Raw genomic sequence first — 16,566 nt, forward strand, 5'->3', positions numbered from 1 at the left:
GGCCTGGTATGAAATCACCAGGACAAAGACAAAAGTCATTTTCTAAAAATACAACTATAAATTTATATGCTAGAAAGTAGAAACTAGGAACAAAAAATAACAAAATTAGAAACTCGGAACAAAAGATTTATTACAAGCAATCCAAGTTCCTCAGTACCTGTAATTCAATGTTTCAGCATACTATAAGTACACCAAGGTTTGGGAAGTGTTTCTGGCTTTAACAGCCGTCTGAGAAAGGAGCTCATGCAATTGTCTTTCATGCTGTGCTCCTACACCAGTGCTCTACTTCAAGCACTAACTTCCATGCCCTCAGTATTTCTCAACCTGCAATTCAAACAATTGCTAAGATTAAAGAGAAGACAAAAAGAACACATTTGTACCTGTACATTACTTTTTCAAATAACTACAGCTATTACTAAGAATTTCTTTTTCTGCTTTTGGGTGACTGCCTGCCTAAGTATTCTTCACAATGAAGGTTATGAAAGATTGCCAAGTGAGCCTGTGGGATCTCCTCGGACGCAATCAAAATCTGACTGGGCAAGGTCCTAATCAACCTCATTCAATTTGAGGTTAACATTGTCTGGAGCATCTTTAGTCATCGGGGTGGAACAGATGACCTCCAAAGCTCCCTTCTAACCTACATTATTCTACAATTAAATGATGCTATAACTTTGGCCAGTTTCATGCCCAGTGCCACAGATTTGCAATCATCAAAAAGCAGATCACAGAGGCTTTTCAGGAAAGCTTTACCATATAGGTAAGAAGCCAGAATCCAGCACAGTTCTTGGAAAAAACAACAGAGTTTAAAACAGTGCCATACAACTTGAAAGTCCTGAACATGTCAGTGCTGGAGATCTTCTCAACACCAACTCTAACACAGCTAAGGCACTGGGGAAACAAACAGAAGGTATCAAATACAGCAAAATCTCAGCAAAAAAATCAGTCTTGGTGCAACACATTAGCCATGTCAAAAGGATTTGAGTAGGGATGGCCAAAACCCACAGCTACTGCACAGTGAAGACAAAAATCTGAGAGATAATATGAAGGGTTTGGATCTGTGAATGTTAGGACAGCTCTTCACATTGAGAGAAAGTAATACAGCTCAAACTTTGTGCACCCAGAAGGAAAACACTAGTAATGTCTTCTCATAAACAACACTGTGAGTACCAGGAAGACCAAATTCATAGAAAGACACACCAGCAAACACGTTGCCAAAGGTACAAACTCAATAGGGTATTGTGTTGTTTAGTGTCCTATGACACGGGAATCAGCTTATATAACATCTTATGACCTAACAGTGCAGGCTGAAAAAAGACAACACTTGTTTTCCTTGACCTGAGAAATCCTATGTCTCATCCATAAGTCAGATGCTTTAATGGGCGAAGCTGAGGAAATCAGACTATACACAGTAATTACATCTCTAAGATGGACTGCAGCAGTCTTATTCCTCCAAATGAGGGGCAAGAGAACACAATGTCATGCAGCAGGAGTCTGCAGATCATAGTCAGATCCCCAAAAGCATACAACAGAGAGAATACAGTATGAGGTATAAGGCATCAAACAAGTTAACTGTACACTGTGGATCCTAGCTATCAGTGTTATCAGAAGGCACAGCTGCTAGACTCAGGGCAGTTGTACTTGAGCAAAATTTGTGGTTGAGGACAATGCTGTATCTATTCAGAGTCATTTGTTTTGATCAAGTTTTTTGCCTCTGCTTGTTTGTTTGTTTTGTTTTTGTTTTTGTTCAGCATACTTTTTCTTCCGAAAGAAGAAATCTTGCAAATGAAATCCTGCACTGGGATGCTGAGGATCTCTGAGATTTGCAGTGCCCACAATAGAAGTGGGTCAAGCCAGGGACAACACTGGAATTTGTCTGGAACACCAGTGAGGTTGACATACTGTAAAAGCCAACCCATCACCTTTACAAGGAGGAATTCTGCATATGTGCACTGCCTGTTGGGATCTGAGACCAATCTATGTTGCACTACTGTATCTCTGCAGAGCAGCAAAAATAGTTTGTGTGGTGTGGATACCAAGTTATGTGCTTAGAGGAGACTGTTCTCAGGACATAGATTGCTACCTGTCATCAACTGAAGGAAAGCAGAAAAAAGCAGACTGAGATTCTCATTTACCAAGGAGCTGAAGGGATGATGGGCAAAGTAAGCAGAAAATGAAATAAAATAAAATAAAAAAAGAGTAGTACAAAAAAATGAGTCAAGAAGATCATTCCATTACGATTCCAATGAGTCATAAATAAAAAAGTAAATTCAGAAAAGAACACAGTTCCTGTTGTGCTGAGTGATTCAGAGGACTGACACATTCTCAACTGCATCTTCTGCATGTCATGGGGGAGCTGCAACAGAGCAGCTTCAGTGAGCAGTGCAAGAATCTCTGGTCTTGAGTCTTGGAGGTATGTTTGAATGCAAACTGTGAATAAACATGTGAACTATCTCTGTGAAACAAAGTGCCATATCCCAAGCAAGTTCATGCATCAGTGTAAACATAATTACACATACAGTTGCTTTGGACAGGAAATCAGGACTACAAAAACAAGCACTGTTAGCAAAACAACATGTTCTTTAGTAGTTTCTGTACAATTCTTGGTAGAAAATATATTTATTTCCAAGTATAATGATTCTCAATTTCAATGCATTGAAGCCAAAAGGGCTTTAAAGGCAGTTCATAAAAAAGATGGAGGCCAACAGCCTGACAGTGATAGAGCAAAGTGTTAAGGGCAGTGAGGCGCTGGCACAGCTGCCCATGTAAGCTGTGGTGCCCCATCCCTGGAGGCGCTCAAGACCAGGCTGGAAGGGACCCTGGGCAGCTGAGCTGCTGGGGGGCAGCCCTGCTTATGGCAGGGGGTGGGGCTGGGTGGACTTTGAGGTCCCTTCCAATCCAAACCATTCTGTGATTCATTCCATGACAATACCTGAAGTAGCTACTGTGCTTTGTTCCTACAGCCATCAAACAAAGAAAAAGCACAGCAGTCAACACTTTCCTGTTTTCTGTTTAGAAAGCTTTTAAAAAAACGTGCCATCACAGTCACTTCCTAAACCCAGTAATAAAGCCACATAAAGAAAACAAAACAAAACAAAAAAAACCAACCAACCCACAAGCTGTGTCATAAAAATTCAATTGTCTTCAGCAAACAGTATCTTTAAGTTACAAGAATACAAATACAATTGCCTGTTAATCCATATCATTGAAGTTGCTATGTCAAGACAGGAAATGAAAGACTGCGTATCTGCTGCTGCAGTGCCTACTGTTGGGTAAAATCTATCCAGATACTCATACAGATGTAAGATAGAAGGACTAAGATCTTCAGATATATATAAGCAATTCTAAAGGAAAGGAAAAAAAGACAAACTGCTGACAGCAATGCACTTGGTATCTCATTAATTTGACAGTTTGTGTTTCAACATGACATTTGAAATGCCAGAAGAATACAAAAATGCTGTTGAAATGTAAATCCACAGAAGGATTCAGGCTGTTTTTAATGATTATATCTTTGCTCGTGAGTTATCTGCTGAAAAATGTTACCTGTCCTCTGAAGCATATTTTATAGAACGAAGGACTATTTTTAGGATCACCGACTTGCTCCACTCCATCAGACTATTTTTCCCTCCAAGTTTTCTGTCCTGCTACTTAAGAATTACCCAGGTACTGTGAAGCTAAACATTATTTCATTCATATTTTAATGACAATGCACTTCATTTATCTCAGTGTCTTTCCATATGCTGCAATAAAGAAAGAGTTGCCTGAGTTTTCCTATTCAGTATTTTTTATTTATTTTTCTTCGCCTTATTACTGCCATGCCTGACTCCTTCTCCAAGTCCCCCAAGGTTTACTACTTTCTTTTATAAGGTTGTTCATTTCTATTTTTCCTAAGCATTCTAACAGCTTCAGTTTTGAAACTGTAGATATCTGAAGTATTTACAGGAAATTTAGGAGCAAATCTGTCTTCTGTGTAGGAGCAGTGCTTTGTCCATCTATGGTCAGCAAGCAAACAAAAGAAGGTAAAGTGTGCTTTTGTACCAGCAAAGCAACATATGCATACATAACTCTGAAAGAGATTTATTTGAAGGAGAATGGATTACTGCTTTCATAGACAAGCATTTAAGAAACCTACACAGATTAAAAAAAAAAAAAAAAAAAAAAAAAAAAAAAAAAAGGATAAGTTAGTCTGCAAACAAATTCCTAGTATTTTGATGAAATGTCTTTCAAGGCAATTAGTATTTCCTTGGCAGTGAAGTAAAATAGGTTTGTCATTTTGGGTACTATTTAAAGTCTGCAAAAAGATTTTTGCTTTTAAGATTGGGGCTTAAAGAACCTGGAATCAACACTGGCTCTGCCATAAAGCCTGAATGTCACCTGGGGTAACTTCCCTGATGTCTTCAGCTTGATTTTCCTTTCTCTAAAATGGAACAGCATTTGTTTTCTTCCATCAGTCATTCATCATGGCTACCACATAATTAAATTACCAGGGCTACTCACAGAACCTCAAGTTCAGCACACACCTCATTTACTGCTGGCTTTTAAACTATTAAGTATGCTACCACATTTGCATGTAGAGCTAGCACAACACACAGACATCAGCTGGAGGACCTGAGATTTGCAAACAGACAGCACTCAGAAAGTGGGAGTCCAGGGATTAAAAACTGGGATTTAACTTTCAAATAAATATTGTCCTTAAGTAATAGAATGAAGTACCTTCAATTGAAAATAATTTTGCTCTAGCTCTTCCAAATAAGTGGCAAAACTCTCGATGATGACTGCATACTTTTCTCCCTTTCTCTCATTTAACAGTTCTGACCTACATTTTTCAGATTAGCTTTTTATATAACAATTAGTAATGGCTCCAAAGCATTAAAAACTAGTAGTATTTCAATACATTTTCTTAGTGCCAATACTTTAAATGTTGCAGGCAAGCACATGGACTCCTCACACAGTGCTTCTAGTCAAATGTCCTCTAGAATTCATAACAGAAATACCAAGCAGCTTAAAGTATGTTAGGTTCAGCATTAGCTCTGTCTACTAGATCTGCATTAAAAGATTTCTGAAAATGGACAAAACTAAGGCTAAATTTTGAAGAAAAATGTATTAAAATAAGAACTCTGCCTAATAAATAAAGCCATATCAGCCCTCAAGTAGTTAAGCTTAAGATCAAAAACTAAAAGCAGTATGGAAAAGTAATGTAGGATGTTAAATGTTATAATAAATGTTGCTGGCCAGGATGCACTTAAGAACATTACTGTTGTTAGTAGTATAAATCAGGTTAAAAAAAAAAAAAAAAAAAAAAAGAAGCAGAAAATGGAAAAGAATAATTTTCTGCACGCTTTACTCATTGTAGCTTGAAAGCAAACTACAGTAGCAAGCCATACAGAGACGTATAAACAGGAGCAGCCCTTTTGGAAAATTACAAGGTAAGAAAGCAGCTAGCAGGCAGAGACCACAAATTACTTCACTGTTTTCATGCAGTTTCAACCATATTTGTTTTCTCTGTGCCCAACTACAGGAACCACCCTTGGAAGATGTAGGGATTGCATGAAGCTTGCACTGCTGTAATACAGCTGAAACACCCAATGCAGTATTCAAGCACAAGGAGCACTCAGACAAAAAAAATGTAATCGGACATGCTACAAAGCACATTCAAAAAGAAGCACTGCTTCACACACCAAATGGTGATTTGGGGTTAGAAATACCTAGTTGAGAATACACACACATCTGTCTCATCCATATTCTGTCTAAAGTTGGCAGCACGTTGGCTGCAAGGTCAGGAGCCCACAGCACCAGGAAAGGCACAGCTTCCAAAAGGAGCAGGCCAGACAGAGGTTCTCAAAGCAACTTGTTTACTGTGCTGTGAGTGCCTGCTCCAGAGCTACATTAGTGTGAAGGAGATAACCTGGGTGTGCAGGCCAGAGCTGAACAGGAGAGCAGCATTCACTAACCCAAAAGCCACGATGCTGCCAGACGAGGAGTCTTGTAAAAACAGCTTTGCAGAAGTATTTATCCACACTGCCAAGAAAAGAGTAGATGGCTGGCAGTTCACAACGGCTGAGACAAAAAACAACAAAAAAAGAAAAAGTAAAGGCTGAAATAAGTGCTGGCACCAGAGAAGAGAGGGGTGCTTTTAACAGACGGCAATTAAGGATTTGGCAAGCATCTGTAGAAGAGGAAAGAGTGTGAGCCAAAGATAAGGCTAATATCGCAAGTCCAGATAACAGAGAAAGACAGGAATACAATGAGAAACGCATAACAGAGAATTAATGAATTTATAGCAGTACAACATCCACTAGGCCCTACAGAGCAAGGAAACAAAGGTGCAGGGAGCTGCGAAAAAAACACATGTGGAAGTGGAGATGCAATGCTGACAGTCATCAAATATGAGGCAGAGGCAGTAACGCACACCCACAGAAGCAGATGACTAACTTTCTGGACAGAGAAAAACAGAAACAAAGGAAGTTAATGCATGAACTATAGAAGATTTTGAGAGAAAAAGGGGAGGAAGGCTTGGAAGTAAAGGTGCAGAACGAGTGAGAAGCGGAGAACTGGACACAGGTGTTTCAGGCTTAGGGAAGAATTTGAGGGGGACGAAAATGGTCAGGTTAACAGAGTGTTCCTACCTCCTTAACTGAAGCAAGAGCTAATCTATGAACTGTGAGCAGCGTGCCCTATCCTTGTTAATTATTTAACCTCAACTTTTTGCTGAAGGTGAAGGTCTGAAAGTGGTACAAGGTGCCTTGTAATTTACTACGTAGTTTCATTAACTACTGGTTAATAGAAGAAAGGGACACGATGAAACAGCCATTTACAATTTAGTCACCGCTTTTTTTAATTTGTATGTTTAATTTACTATTTTTACTTCCTTTTAATAAATCAAAGTATTTCACTGCACATGCCTCAGCACACAGCAACACCAAATGACAATCTAAGAGTTCAGCACTGAACATTTTTTGAGCCTTTCATTCATGTCACTAAGGAGAGATCTTGGAACTTGCTTTCTACTTAATGATTGACATTAACAGGTAAACAGCAGGAAAAAAAAACAGTTTAAGATGGAAATGTTCACACTCATAGTTCACGGGGAGCACAGAAACCTACCAGTTACTACAAAGTTCACTGCAGAACAAAAGCTCACAAGTTGCACTGTGTGATGTCCAATGAAGGAAAGAGCAAACTAAGAAAAACTCTTTTTTGCCTCAGTGAGCCCCCAGATTCAGTACACTTTTTTGCCAAAGAAAGTATACAATAGTGCTGCAAATCTTGTGTTGTTAAATGTCTCTGCTTCTCAGGTCAAGTTATTTAGATAAAACTTTACACGTTAGTGTTCATGTGAAGAAGAGCATTTAGTCACAGAATTGAAAGAGAAAGCATTTGTTTATGTACAACCAATTTCTGATGACCTCACTGTGCGTGTCTTGTGAATGCCCAAGGATGGTGTCACAGGGAATTTCTGATCTGTTCCATTATTAACCTACTGAAAACACACCTGACTGAAGACCAAATTAGGTTTCATTCACAGTACTTTCCTCAAATAACCCCTGGAAATCCCATCAGACGACACCATACTTCTCCCCCTTCTCTTGCAGGAACTGAAGATTCTGCGTGTTCATAACAAGAGGACATCAGCTCTTCTTTCTGCCAGCATATTGTCCAGGCAGCATCAGAAAGCAAGAGAAATTAAAGGCTAAACAGTACTTGTTCATAGAAATTTCATGTGTTCATTTTCATTATTAGCTAAAGCTGCATTTAAAAAAGGTCTTTCTTAATGTCTTTTTCCCAACTGTAAATTGATGGCAGATCTACATATTAAAAGAACAAGAATTTCTATGTTAAATCATCCAACTAGATATAGTTTAGATAAACTGGATTAGTATTTCTAAGTAGCTTCAAAGGAGTAATGTTAGAGTGACTCAATATCAGCTGGTACTGAAAAGCCTAGGTGCCAGTGAAGAAGATGGGAGCGCTCTCGATCCTCTATAAGTATTTCTCTCGCTTCAAATCTCTCCAGTATTCAAAAATAAACTTACTGATATTAGTTTCATCTTGCAATCCTTGTGTCATTTTCTTAGTGGTTAAATTTACACTTAAAATCCAAGCGTTGTTTTAGGTTGGGAAGCTGATAAGCGGTAACAAATCTGAAATGAAATTAAATCTTTAGCTCCCTTGAAATCCTGCTTTCTTTGACCACCAACCAAATTCAAAATTGACAAAAAAGAATGATGTTATCTTAATTATGTTAAAATAAGGCTAATCCAGTAGCCATGTGTCATGCGTCTTGGTAGATCAACCAACAAAACACTGCTCCTTGGACATCCAAGGGCTTTTATATTAGATACTAAATGCAGCCACCCACAAAAGGGAAGAATTAGAGATCAATTAGGGTTATAAAAAAATTTTAAAAGGTCATGAGTAATTTTGTTTCTTTAAGTGAGTTGATAATTCACTAGAACTATTAGATTTTACCACGGTTTGATGTTTATTCTTCACAGAACACCATCAATACCCACTCATACAGGGAAGTTACTTATACCCTGCAGTGATATAGCTATCCTATTGAAAGTAATATATCTGGAAAGAAAAGTGCAATATTATATTCAGATACTTAGGCTGCTCATCAAAGTACTCTGCTCTCCACAACAAAAAAATAATGGCATTAAGTCCAATTTCCCTCGGTTTCCCAAAAGTAAAAATTCCCACTGAACCTATCCCTTCATCAGTGTAAGTGCAAGTGCTAAGTGAATAGAAGCGTACAGGTTCCACTCATAAACGTAGCAAAGAATGGCTGTAAATAAATGGAAATTTTCAGTGAGAAACATTACTTTAGGAAAAATTTATTTACCATGGAGATGCTTAAACTCTTGAAAAGGTTTTCTAGTGAAGTGGTTGATGCCCCATTCCCATCAGTATTCAAGAGGCATTTGGACAATGTCCTCAATAACATGCTTTAATGTTTGGTTAGCCTTGAAGTACTCAGGCAGTTGGACTTGATCTTTGATGGACCCTTCCAATTGAACTGTTCTACTTACATTACACTGTACGTCTACTTCTTATCACTTACACCATCAAAGCAAAAGGAGAGAAAGGTAACACAAAGATACAAGACTTCAGAAAAGGAATCAAACTAATAAGATTTCTGACATCATTTCTCTTTTTTTTTTTTTTTTTTTGCCTTCTAAGAATTAAAATAGAGATGAAGATTTGAATGAAAACCCACAGTCTGCCTGCTAAATAAATATCTCAAAACTGCCACAGAGGCAAAAAAAACACAGCACTTACTAAAAGCAAGCTATGATTCAACATTAGGTCCTCAATATTTTTCTCCATTGGTGAGAAAAAACATGAGAATTTTTCCTTTTATTTTTCCTTTCAAATTGTCTCATTTCTTCTTTACATTTTAGCAACCTGAAAACTAATATAAAAGATGAGAGATGATAAAAGTATTTTACAACTGGTTATGAGGCCATGGATTCACATGGATTTGCAAAGTAACAGTAATACTCAGTGGGCTTCTAGGTGCAAGAGAGAAGCATTATAAACCACAAACCAAGTATGCTGTCTTCCACTGGACTCCTGAGGGGTACAAAAGCTTTTTTCCGGTATTAACTAAATAGAAAATAGCTAAGTTAGAAACAAGTGATAAAGGCACAATTATTCGAGCACTATACTCTCCAAATCATGTTCTTTGGGTGCTTTTTGTCTGTGTCATTTCATCTACATTTTATGTACTTTTCTTCTCAGTCTGTAAATCTTCTGCATGTTGCAGATGCAGAGTAGTGAATGTGTTATTGAAGTTCTTCAGAACAGAAGGGTTTTATTTTGTTGTTTTTGTTGTCCACACCATCCCACTAGGTCAAGCTTATTGCTGAACCTACTGAACTGCAGGGATGTATTTTATTTAGTTTCAGAATTGCCTTAGGCCAAATCCACACAGAAAAGAAAGGATAAGAGCAGCCTCCATTAAATTACACTTAGAATTATTATTTGGCTTCTATTCAAGCTCAGAAATTTCACCCTTTGTTAGGATTACTTTTTTATTATTAAATACTTTATTTGGACCTTGCCCCAGTGCTCTGAAATCCATCTGTTAAGATCAATCATTTTTTTTATTTTCTATAGTAACCAGAACGTTTAGTATATTAACAGAACAGGCAGAACATTTAGTATATTAGCCATCTTTAAAACTGTGGTACTGCCATATCTGCGGCCAGCACAACTCGCTTGCTTCATCAACCTAATATATATCAGAATTGACACATTCTGAAAACACAGCCTCTCTATCAGAAAACTCATAACTAGCACACTCTTAGAAACCAGCACCGTATTATTTCAGAAACCTTTGAAGGATTTAGTAGACAAGGAATGCACTCACAATTTTTGTTGCTTAATTTTTTTTTTTTTTGTACTAACAATCAAAAATGAAATTTCTGAAAATTTGCATTTTTAATTTCAAAATTATAAACTAAAGTTTTATTATAATGAAACGAAAGGACAATGCAAGAGACTACTCAATTGCAGGCACACAACCAACACCTAAAGCTTAAGCTTTCCCTGCAGCTTGACCAAGTAATCACATTATTCTTTTGGTCTGTACAAGGAGGCAAACATGTCCACTGGCACAAAAGAATGGCACCTTGAAAGCTGATTAACATGATAGCTGTCACATCAATCAATATACATGGCAGCAACTACGGATAGGACAGCATATCATTAATATGATAGATATCAAATGGTAGAACAATAGAGCTGAAAGAAAAAGGGGTCTGCAGAAACTGAGGACCAATACAAATAACCTTATTCTCCTCACACCGAGATCCCTTTCAGAGTAACATAAACTAAATTGGTGAGCTTTGATTCCCATATTTCAATTGTGATACAACTGGGTAATGTGAATGGCCTCACATATTAACTACAGAAGGAACATTTTTGTGATTTGAGATTTAACAGAAGCACCGTAACACCTAACTTACTGCTCCATGTTCAGCTATTTCTGCTTTTCACAGGCAAAACTTCTCTCGGAGTGATCAAATTTACTGCGAGACCTATTTTTCCTCCAGCCATTCCAGCAAACCAGGGCTGAATTTTTGTCTCTCCGCTCTCACCCAGCTGATACAAAGGTTTCCTCACAAATCCCATCAGACTTTGGGGTGCACAGATTATTAAAGGCACATCATATCATGCTGCAAAATCAAAAAGCCTTTACAAGGAGCAGTTGATTTCTCTTCCAGGGACCCTGGACAGATGGCATGATTGGACTATCACTAAATCAGCTTAGTCAAATACATTATTAGTTCTCCAGCCCAATAATTCACTGTGTATTCTTAATGAAATCGTTGAATGAAAAAGGCGATGTGCCAAGCTTAAAGCAAGTAAACAACAGAAATCCACTTTCCTTCAAGATCAACCCTCTCCTGATATTTACATGAGTCACAAAAGACTGAGCTCCTCTTGAAAAAGCAGCTCATTACAAAACACAGAAGACCAAAATCTAAATTCTACCTCTGTGCTTGTGTTTCCTATATAATCAAGTGTCTTGTTTTGTTGTGACCATTGTAGTGATTCAGGCAAATCACGGGGACAGATGAGTGCCTGCCACAGAGCAGCCACATCAAGGAGCATCATAATGGGCTCTCAGGTATCTAAAGCACCAGGTCCCTCACAGGCTGGACACACAGCATCTCCTGAGGTAATGCCATTAACAGGTGTATGAGCACTTCACTCATGACCACCAGCACCTAATGTTCCAGCACAGCTTAATGCTCTCCAGAAAAGATGCATGACTCTGCTTTGATTTCCAAGAGGCCACCCTGAATCCCTGTTAATTCTCCTCTTAACAGCACAATAATCCACGAGCTTTCATGGAATTACCAGACTTGTACCCAATCATTCACAGGGAGTTTTGCCAACAACAGTCAGTCACATTTTTACTGAGGGAAATTACTCTCATAAAAACATTTCTGCCTGTCCTCACAATGACATTTCCTTTGTCACCATAAGGACGAGCTCAGGAAGTAGAACTAATTACCACCACTGCATGTACCAGTGATTCTTCACTGCTGCAACTGCCCCTCCATCAGGATGCAACTCTACTGTACATCCAGAGATTAAAAAAATATATCCTAGCTATCTGTGTACATTAAATAAACCCATTTAATACTGGTTGAATTTTGAGCATATAACACACTTGAATGTAGGCATGACATTGCTTTTAATGCAAAATTATTGCACAGCTTTTCAAATCCTACCAGTCTGTGCTATTAAGTGCAAGGTCTCATCTCCATTAGCATGAGAGAGGTGGCTGATCTGTTTGACTCAACACAATAAATAACAAGTATTTATTTGTACTGAAGTAAACATAATTTTCAATGCACGTTAGGACTGTAATAATTATATGAAACACATGTAACCAACAGCTTGCAGACAGCACACAAAAGGCTCCTCAAAACATTGTGACAATTGATTCACTTTGTGATTTGACATGAGCTGGATGATGTTGAACAAGTAGTTTATTCACCATTGTTTGGGACAGGTTATTTAATTAATTCCTGACTTTTAAACAAATGAGAGAGTTTGCACATATTTTCATGCCAGCATACACACCACTTAATTCACACAACAAGCCTATGATATTAGGTGGGTCTTCTCCAATACCTGGCAATTAACCTCTCCTACATATGACTCACTCACATTCACAGAATGTTTTCTATATGAGCACTGCATGTTTACAAATGAGGCTGGCATATTTTATATAATCTTCACCACCTTGTTTGAGACAACAAAGTAGAGCTATCATCACATACAGAGTCACAGGCAGACACACATTAAATGAGGTCACCTGATTCCTTACTTCCCACTATGGCTATGGCAACTGGACCCTGAATTTAACACATAGCTTGAAATAAAAGGAGTATCGAATCAGGATAGTTTACATGTTCTGCAAAAAAAAAAGTTATGATTATTATTAGCTACATTTTTAAGAGGTTTTCCACAAACTCTAATATATTCAATTAGGCCACAGGAATCTAAAAAGTGCAATATGCTCTCTCTGCTGAATTCCTGGTTCTGAAAAACACCAACATCATCCTCACCAAGTCTAAAGCTGCAGCCCCTCAGGGACTTTGGAGGAGGAAGGAGCCACTGACTCCTTTGCTGTCTCCTTCAAGATGACAAACAGAAGAGTCAATATGATCATGGTCAAAGTGATCATTAGAGACAATTTAAAGTGATGCTTTGTCCCAAGGCAAATTCTGACTCGCTGAAATTTTTCCTTTCTAACCACTGACAAAAGTAATTTTTTAAAACTACTAAAATTCAAAAGCTCTTTCTCCATGGAAGATAACAAAGCAGAATATATCCAACTGAGTCTCAACAATCTCTTTTGAAACAAAAGCATTTTTGTTTTTCCAAAATAGACTTTTTATCTTCTCTTACAAATATTTCAACAGAGGTTTATTATCATCATCTCCATTTTTACCATTAGGGTCTTTCATTATCTTCTGTTAAAAAACACAAAGCAAATTTGTAAACAGTATTTAGTATGCAAAGCAAGTGACACAATGGATCATCATTTCTAAGAGAGGTACTAGACTCATGAACCAAGTTTCTGCAAATTCTGGAATAAGAACAGAATGCTTAATTTGCTTAATTTGGACTATATAAACAGAAACATGTTGACTTTCAATGTCTGTACTTGTTTCTGTCAGGAATTACCCTGTATCCTGCAGAAAGAACCTTCCCATTTTGTTATAAATGCTTGCAAGAATCTGGATGGCTTTGGCAATTTCCCATGTGTGTTGAATTAGCTGGCTTTTCATAAACCAGCCATTTCCACACACAGTTTTATCTATATATAAACCTTATAGCAACAGCCATTTGTCACCTTCACATATACTATTGATGAGAAAGCAGAGAGCCCACCAATTAGGATGCCTGCACTGACGCTATCTCCAGGCTAAGCCTGAGGTACTGATTGAACAGCTGAAGTAAAAACTCAGTTTTACACTTGAAAGAAAGTTCAAAGGCAATGAGAACAGACTGCCCTGCAAAGGATACAGATAGCTGTGCTAACTGCTGGAAAACTTCATTTAAGGAGTAGACTATATGACTTACTCTGTATCACAAGAAGCAACTATGAGTTGACATCCTGTTCAACTAGAAGGTCTGCTTAGTTTTCATTCAAGCTTTGGATTAAATCTATGAATCTGACATAATGATAGCTTGAACATTCTTTTAACCCTCATCACAGCTTAGTATCAAAGATACAGTGTCAAATAATGGTCAAGATACAAAGCAAACAGTTTTAACTGGTTTTGTCTTTCTATTGCTAGCCCACCAAGACATCACACAGTATTTCTTAGGCCCCATATTGCCAATTCTAAATGAAAAGAAGTATTAAAAGCACAGGAAATCAGGACAACTTTAGGTGGACAAACAATCCGGAGATCACTTGTCTTCTCTGCTTCTATCCACGTTCTTGGGTTGTCAAATAACATCAGCCTATTCCATAAATACTTACTATTTATTCCACAATCTACCAGTTGTTTCTAATGTAACTACATCAAGAGAATTTATCCAAGAGAAATTATCTAAAACAAAATATTGTGCTGAAGATTCATATTTAGAAGAAATGACAACGAACAAGTTTATATCATATCTCCAGCCCTGTTTATTGAAAACTACATGGACTTTCTTTCCTCTGTATCTGAGCATGAGACCCAATATCTTACATTAAGATAGATTTATGCACGTGTTAATAAGTAATAAATACCATACACATTTCACAGTAAGACTTCCCATTCAAAGCATTCCACATTTACAGTATATGATAATGAAAAAGCTCTGAGCTAAATCAGCACCATCGGAGAACACAAATACTTTTCTTACCTCCATTTCTGTGCAGTGTAAATGCTCCGATTTATCTGTAAGGAAAAAAAAAATAGCTTTCAGATTAAGTCAGTGGGCAAAAAACATGGTTCTTTGCCTTGCTTCTATCACACATTTCAGTAATACTGGCGTTATACATGCATCACAGACTTAACAACAAAAAGATTCTGCACTCTTTATTTGATCATAATTCTCCCTTTTATGATCTGTCTTTAATGTTTGGCTTCATTATTTAAATTGTATGAATGATGCTCAGCCATGAAGGGAACATGCAAACGTGTTGGCTTCAATTAAGTAGACACAAATAATTATTTCAAGAGAGAAAAATATCATTAATTTGCAACAAGGAAAAAGCCACTGTTTCATTTGATACTACCAGTATATCAGAGAGTTGAACAACAACACCAACTTCAAGAAAACTAAAGAAGCAATATTATTGTAATATTTTTGTAAGTCCCCCTTCTCAATTTTTGCATCTCCAAAACATCACTTTTGAATATGTATAATATAGAAAAATTAAGTTTCTCAACTGTTTCAGATTGAAAATCTCAATTTTCTCAAAGTCCAAATGTTTGGTATAAAATTGTGAGTGGCTTGATGGAGTATAAAAAATAGGACAGAAACTTTGCACCAAGTACCATTTCAGCAGCAAGATTACCATTTCATATTAATAATTCATTCCCAGAGCAATGCAAAATAATTCCGGCAGGATGATCTTCTGTTGGAAAACAATAATCAAGAAAATATTTCACAGAAGGATCTCCATTTCAAAGGGGAGCTACCCCAAACTTTAATTTCAAAACACGCAGGCATTTAATTTTACTTCTTTAGTCCTTTTTTGGGTAGTGTTGCATTTGCACTGCTACATCTGTAGTCTGCAGCACTGGGCCTGACGGCACTCAGCCTGGGAGCGTGGGACGTGATTCTGCATCCCCACCCATTCAGAACTCAGGCCTGCACGTGTTGGCCAGAAGTGTCTGCTCTGGGTGATGGCTGCTGAGCACGCCCAGGGAACCAAAGGCCTGAATGGAGTGGCCAGAGAGAGCCTGCAATCTGTAGCCCTGACTAGGAAGATTGCTTTCATCAGCTTGCCTGGTGAGCTCAGGAAGCTCAGCCAAGTGGTTAGCATAATATTAGCACTGAGGAACGATCATGCTGGCTTAATACACAAAATCTGAATGGCATGCAAAACTGACAGCGCTAGGGAAGTCACCCGCATAGAAACAGATTAATTTTTCATATTGCACTAGTCACCTTGCCTTTGAAACTAAAGGTTAAACACGTCTTGAATGAATAGGAAACACCTAACCTGTAGAGGGAAAGCTGTTTGCCTTCATTTTGAAGGCTCGCCAGTGTAAGCTGAACACTGGTGTCTGATTTCATAATGAAGCACAAGAGAGTGACTTAAAAGGGCAGCTTTTAAATACATTTTGCATCCTCTTGTCAAAAGGACTGGGGATTCTGGTTCGTTCATGTCAAGATCCATAGAAGAGCCATTTTCGGCTTTCAAAATGGTCAGACTTGTGTTATTATTTTAAATTATAATTGGGGGAAATTCACTAAACTTTTTAGTATCCTATGACTACTAGCAGAGTTATGAATACTGGGGGCTAATTCATTGAAATCTGAAAGACCGCTGAGCAAAATAACATGAATCCACGATACAAGGCAATACAGAGAGCA

At 37.8% G+C, this 16,566-nt stretch overlaps 1 protein-coding gene across 1 annotated transcript in view; it reads right to left on the reverse strand.

Annotated features, from left to right (window-relative positions):
* Positions 1–16,566, reverse strand: part of SPIRE1 (spire type actin nucleation factor 1) — a gene marked incomplete at both ends in the record, with an annotated part of 121,308 nt that overhangs the window by 95,688 nt on the left and 9,054 nt on the right. Inside the window, one exon of the mRNA XM_079533802.1 lies at positions 14,884–14,918. Within this exon, the coding sequence (XP_079389928.1) occupies positions 14,884–14,918 (35 nt within the window). The remainder of the gene's footprint in view (positions 1–14,883; positions 14,919–16,566) is intronic.

This window comes from Tetrao urogallus, assembly GCF_951394365.1.
Source record: "Tetrao urogallus genome assembly, chromosome: 3".
Taxonomy (NCBI): Eukaryota; Metazoa; Chordata; class Aves; order Galliformes; family Phasianidae; genus Tetrao; species Tetrao urogallus.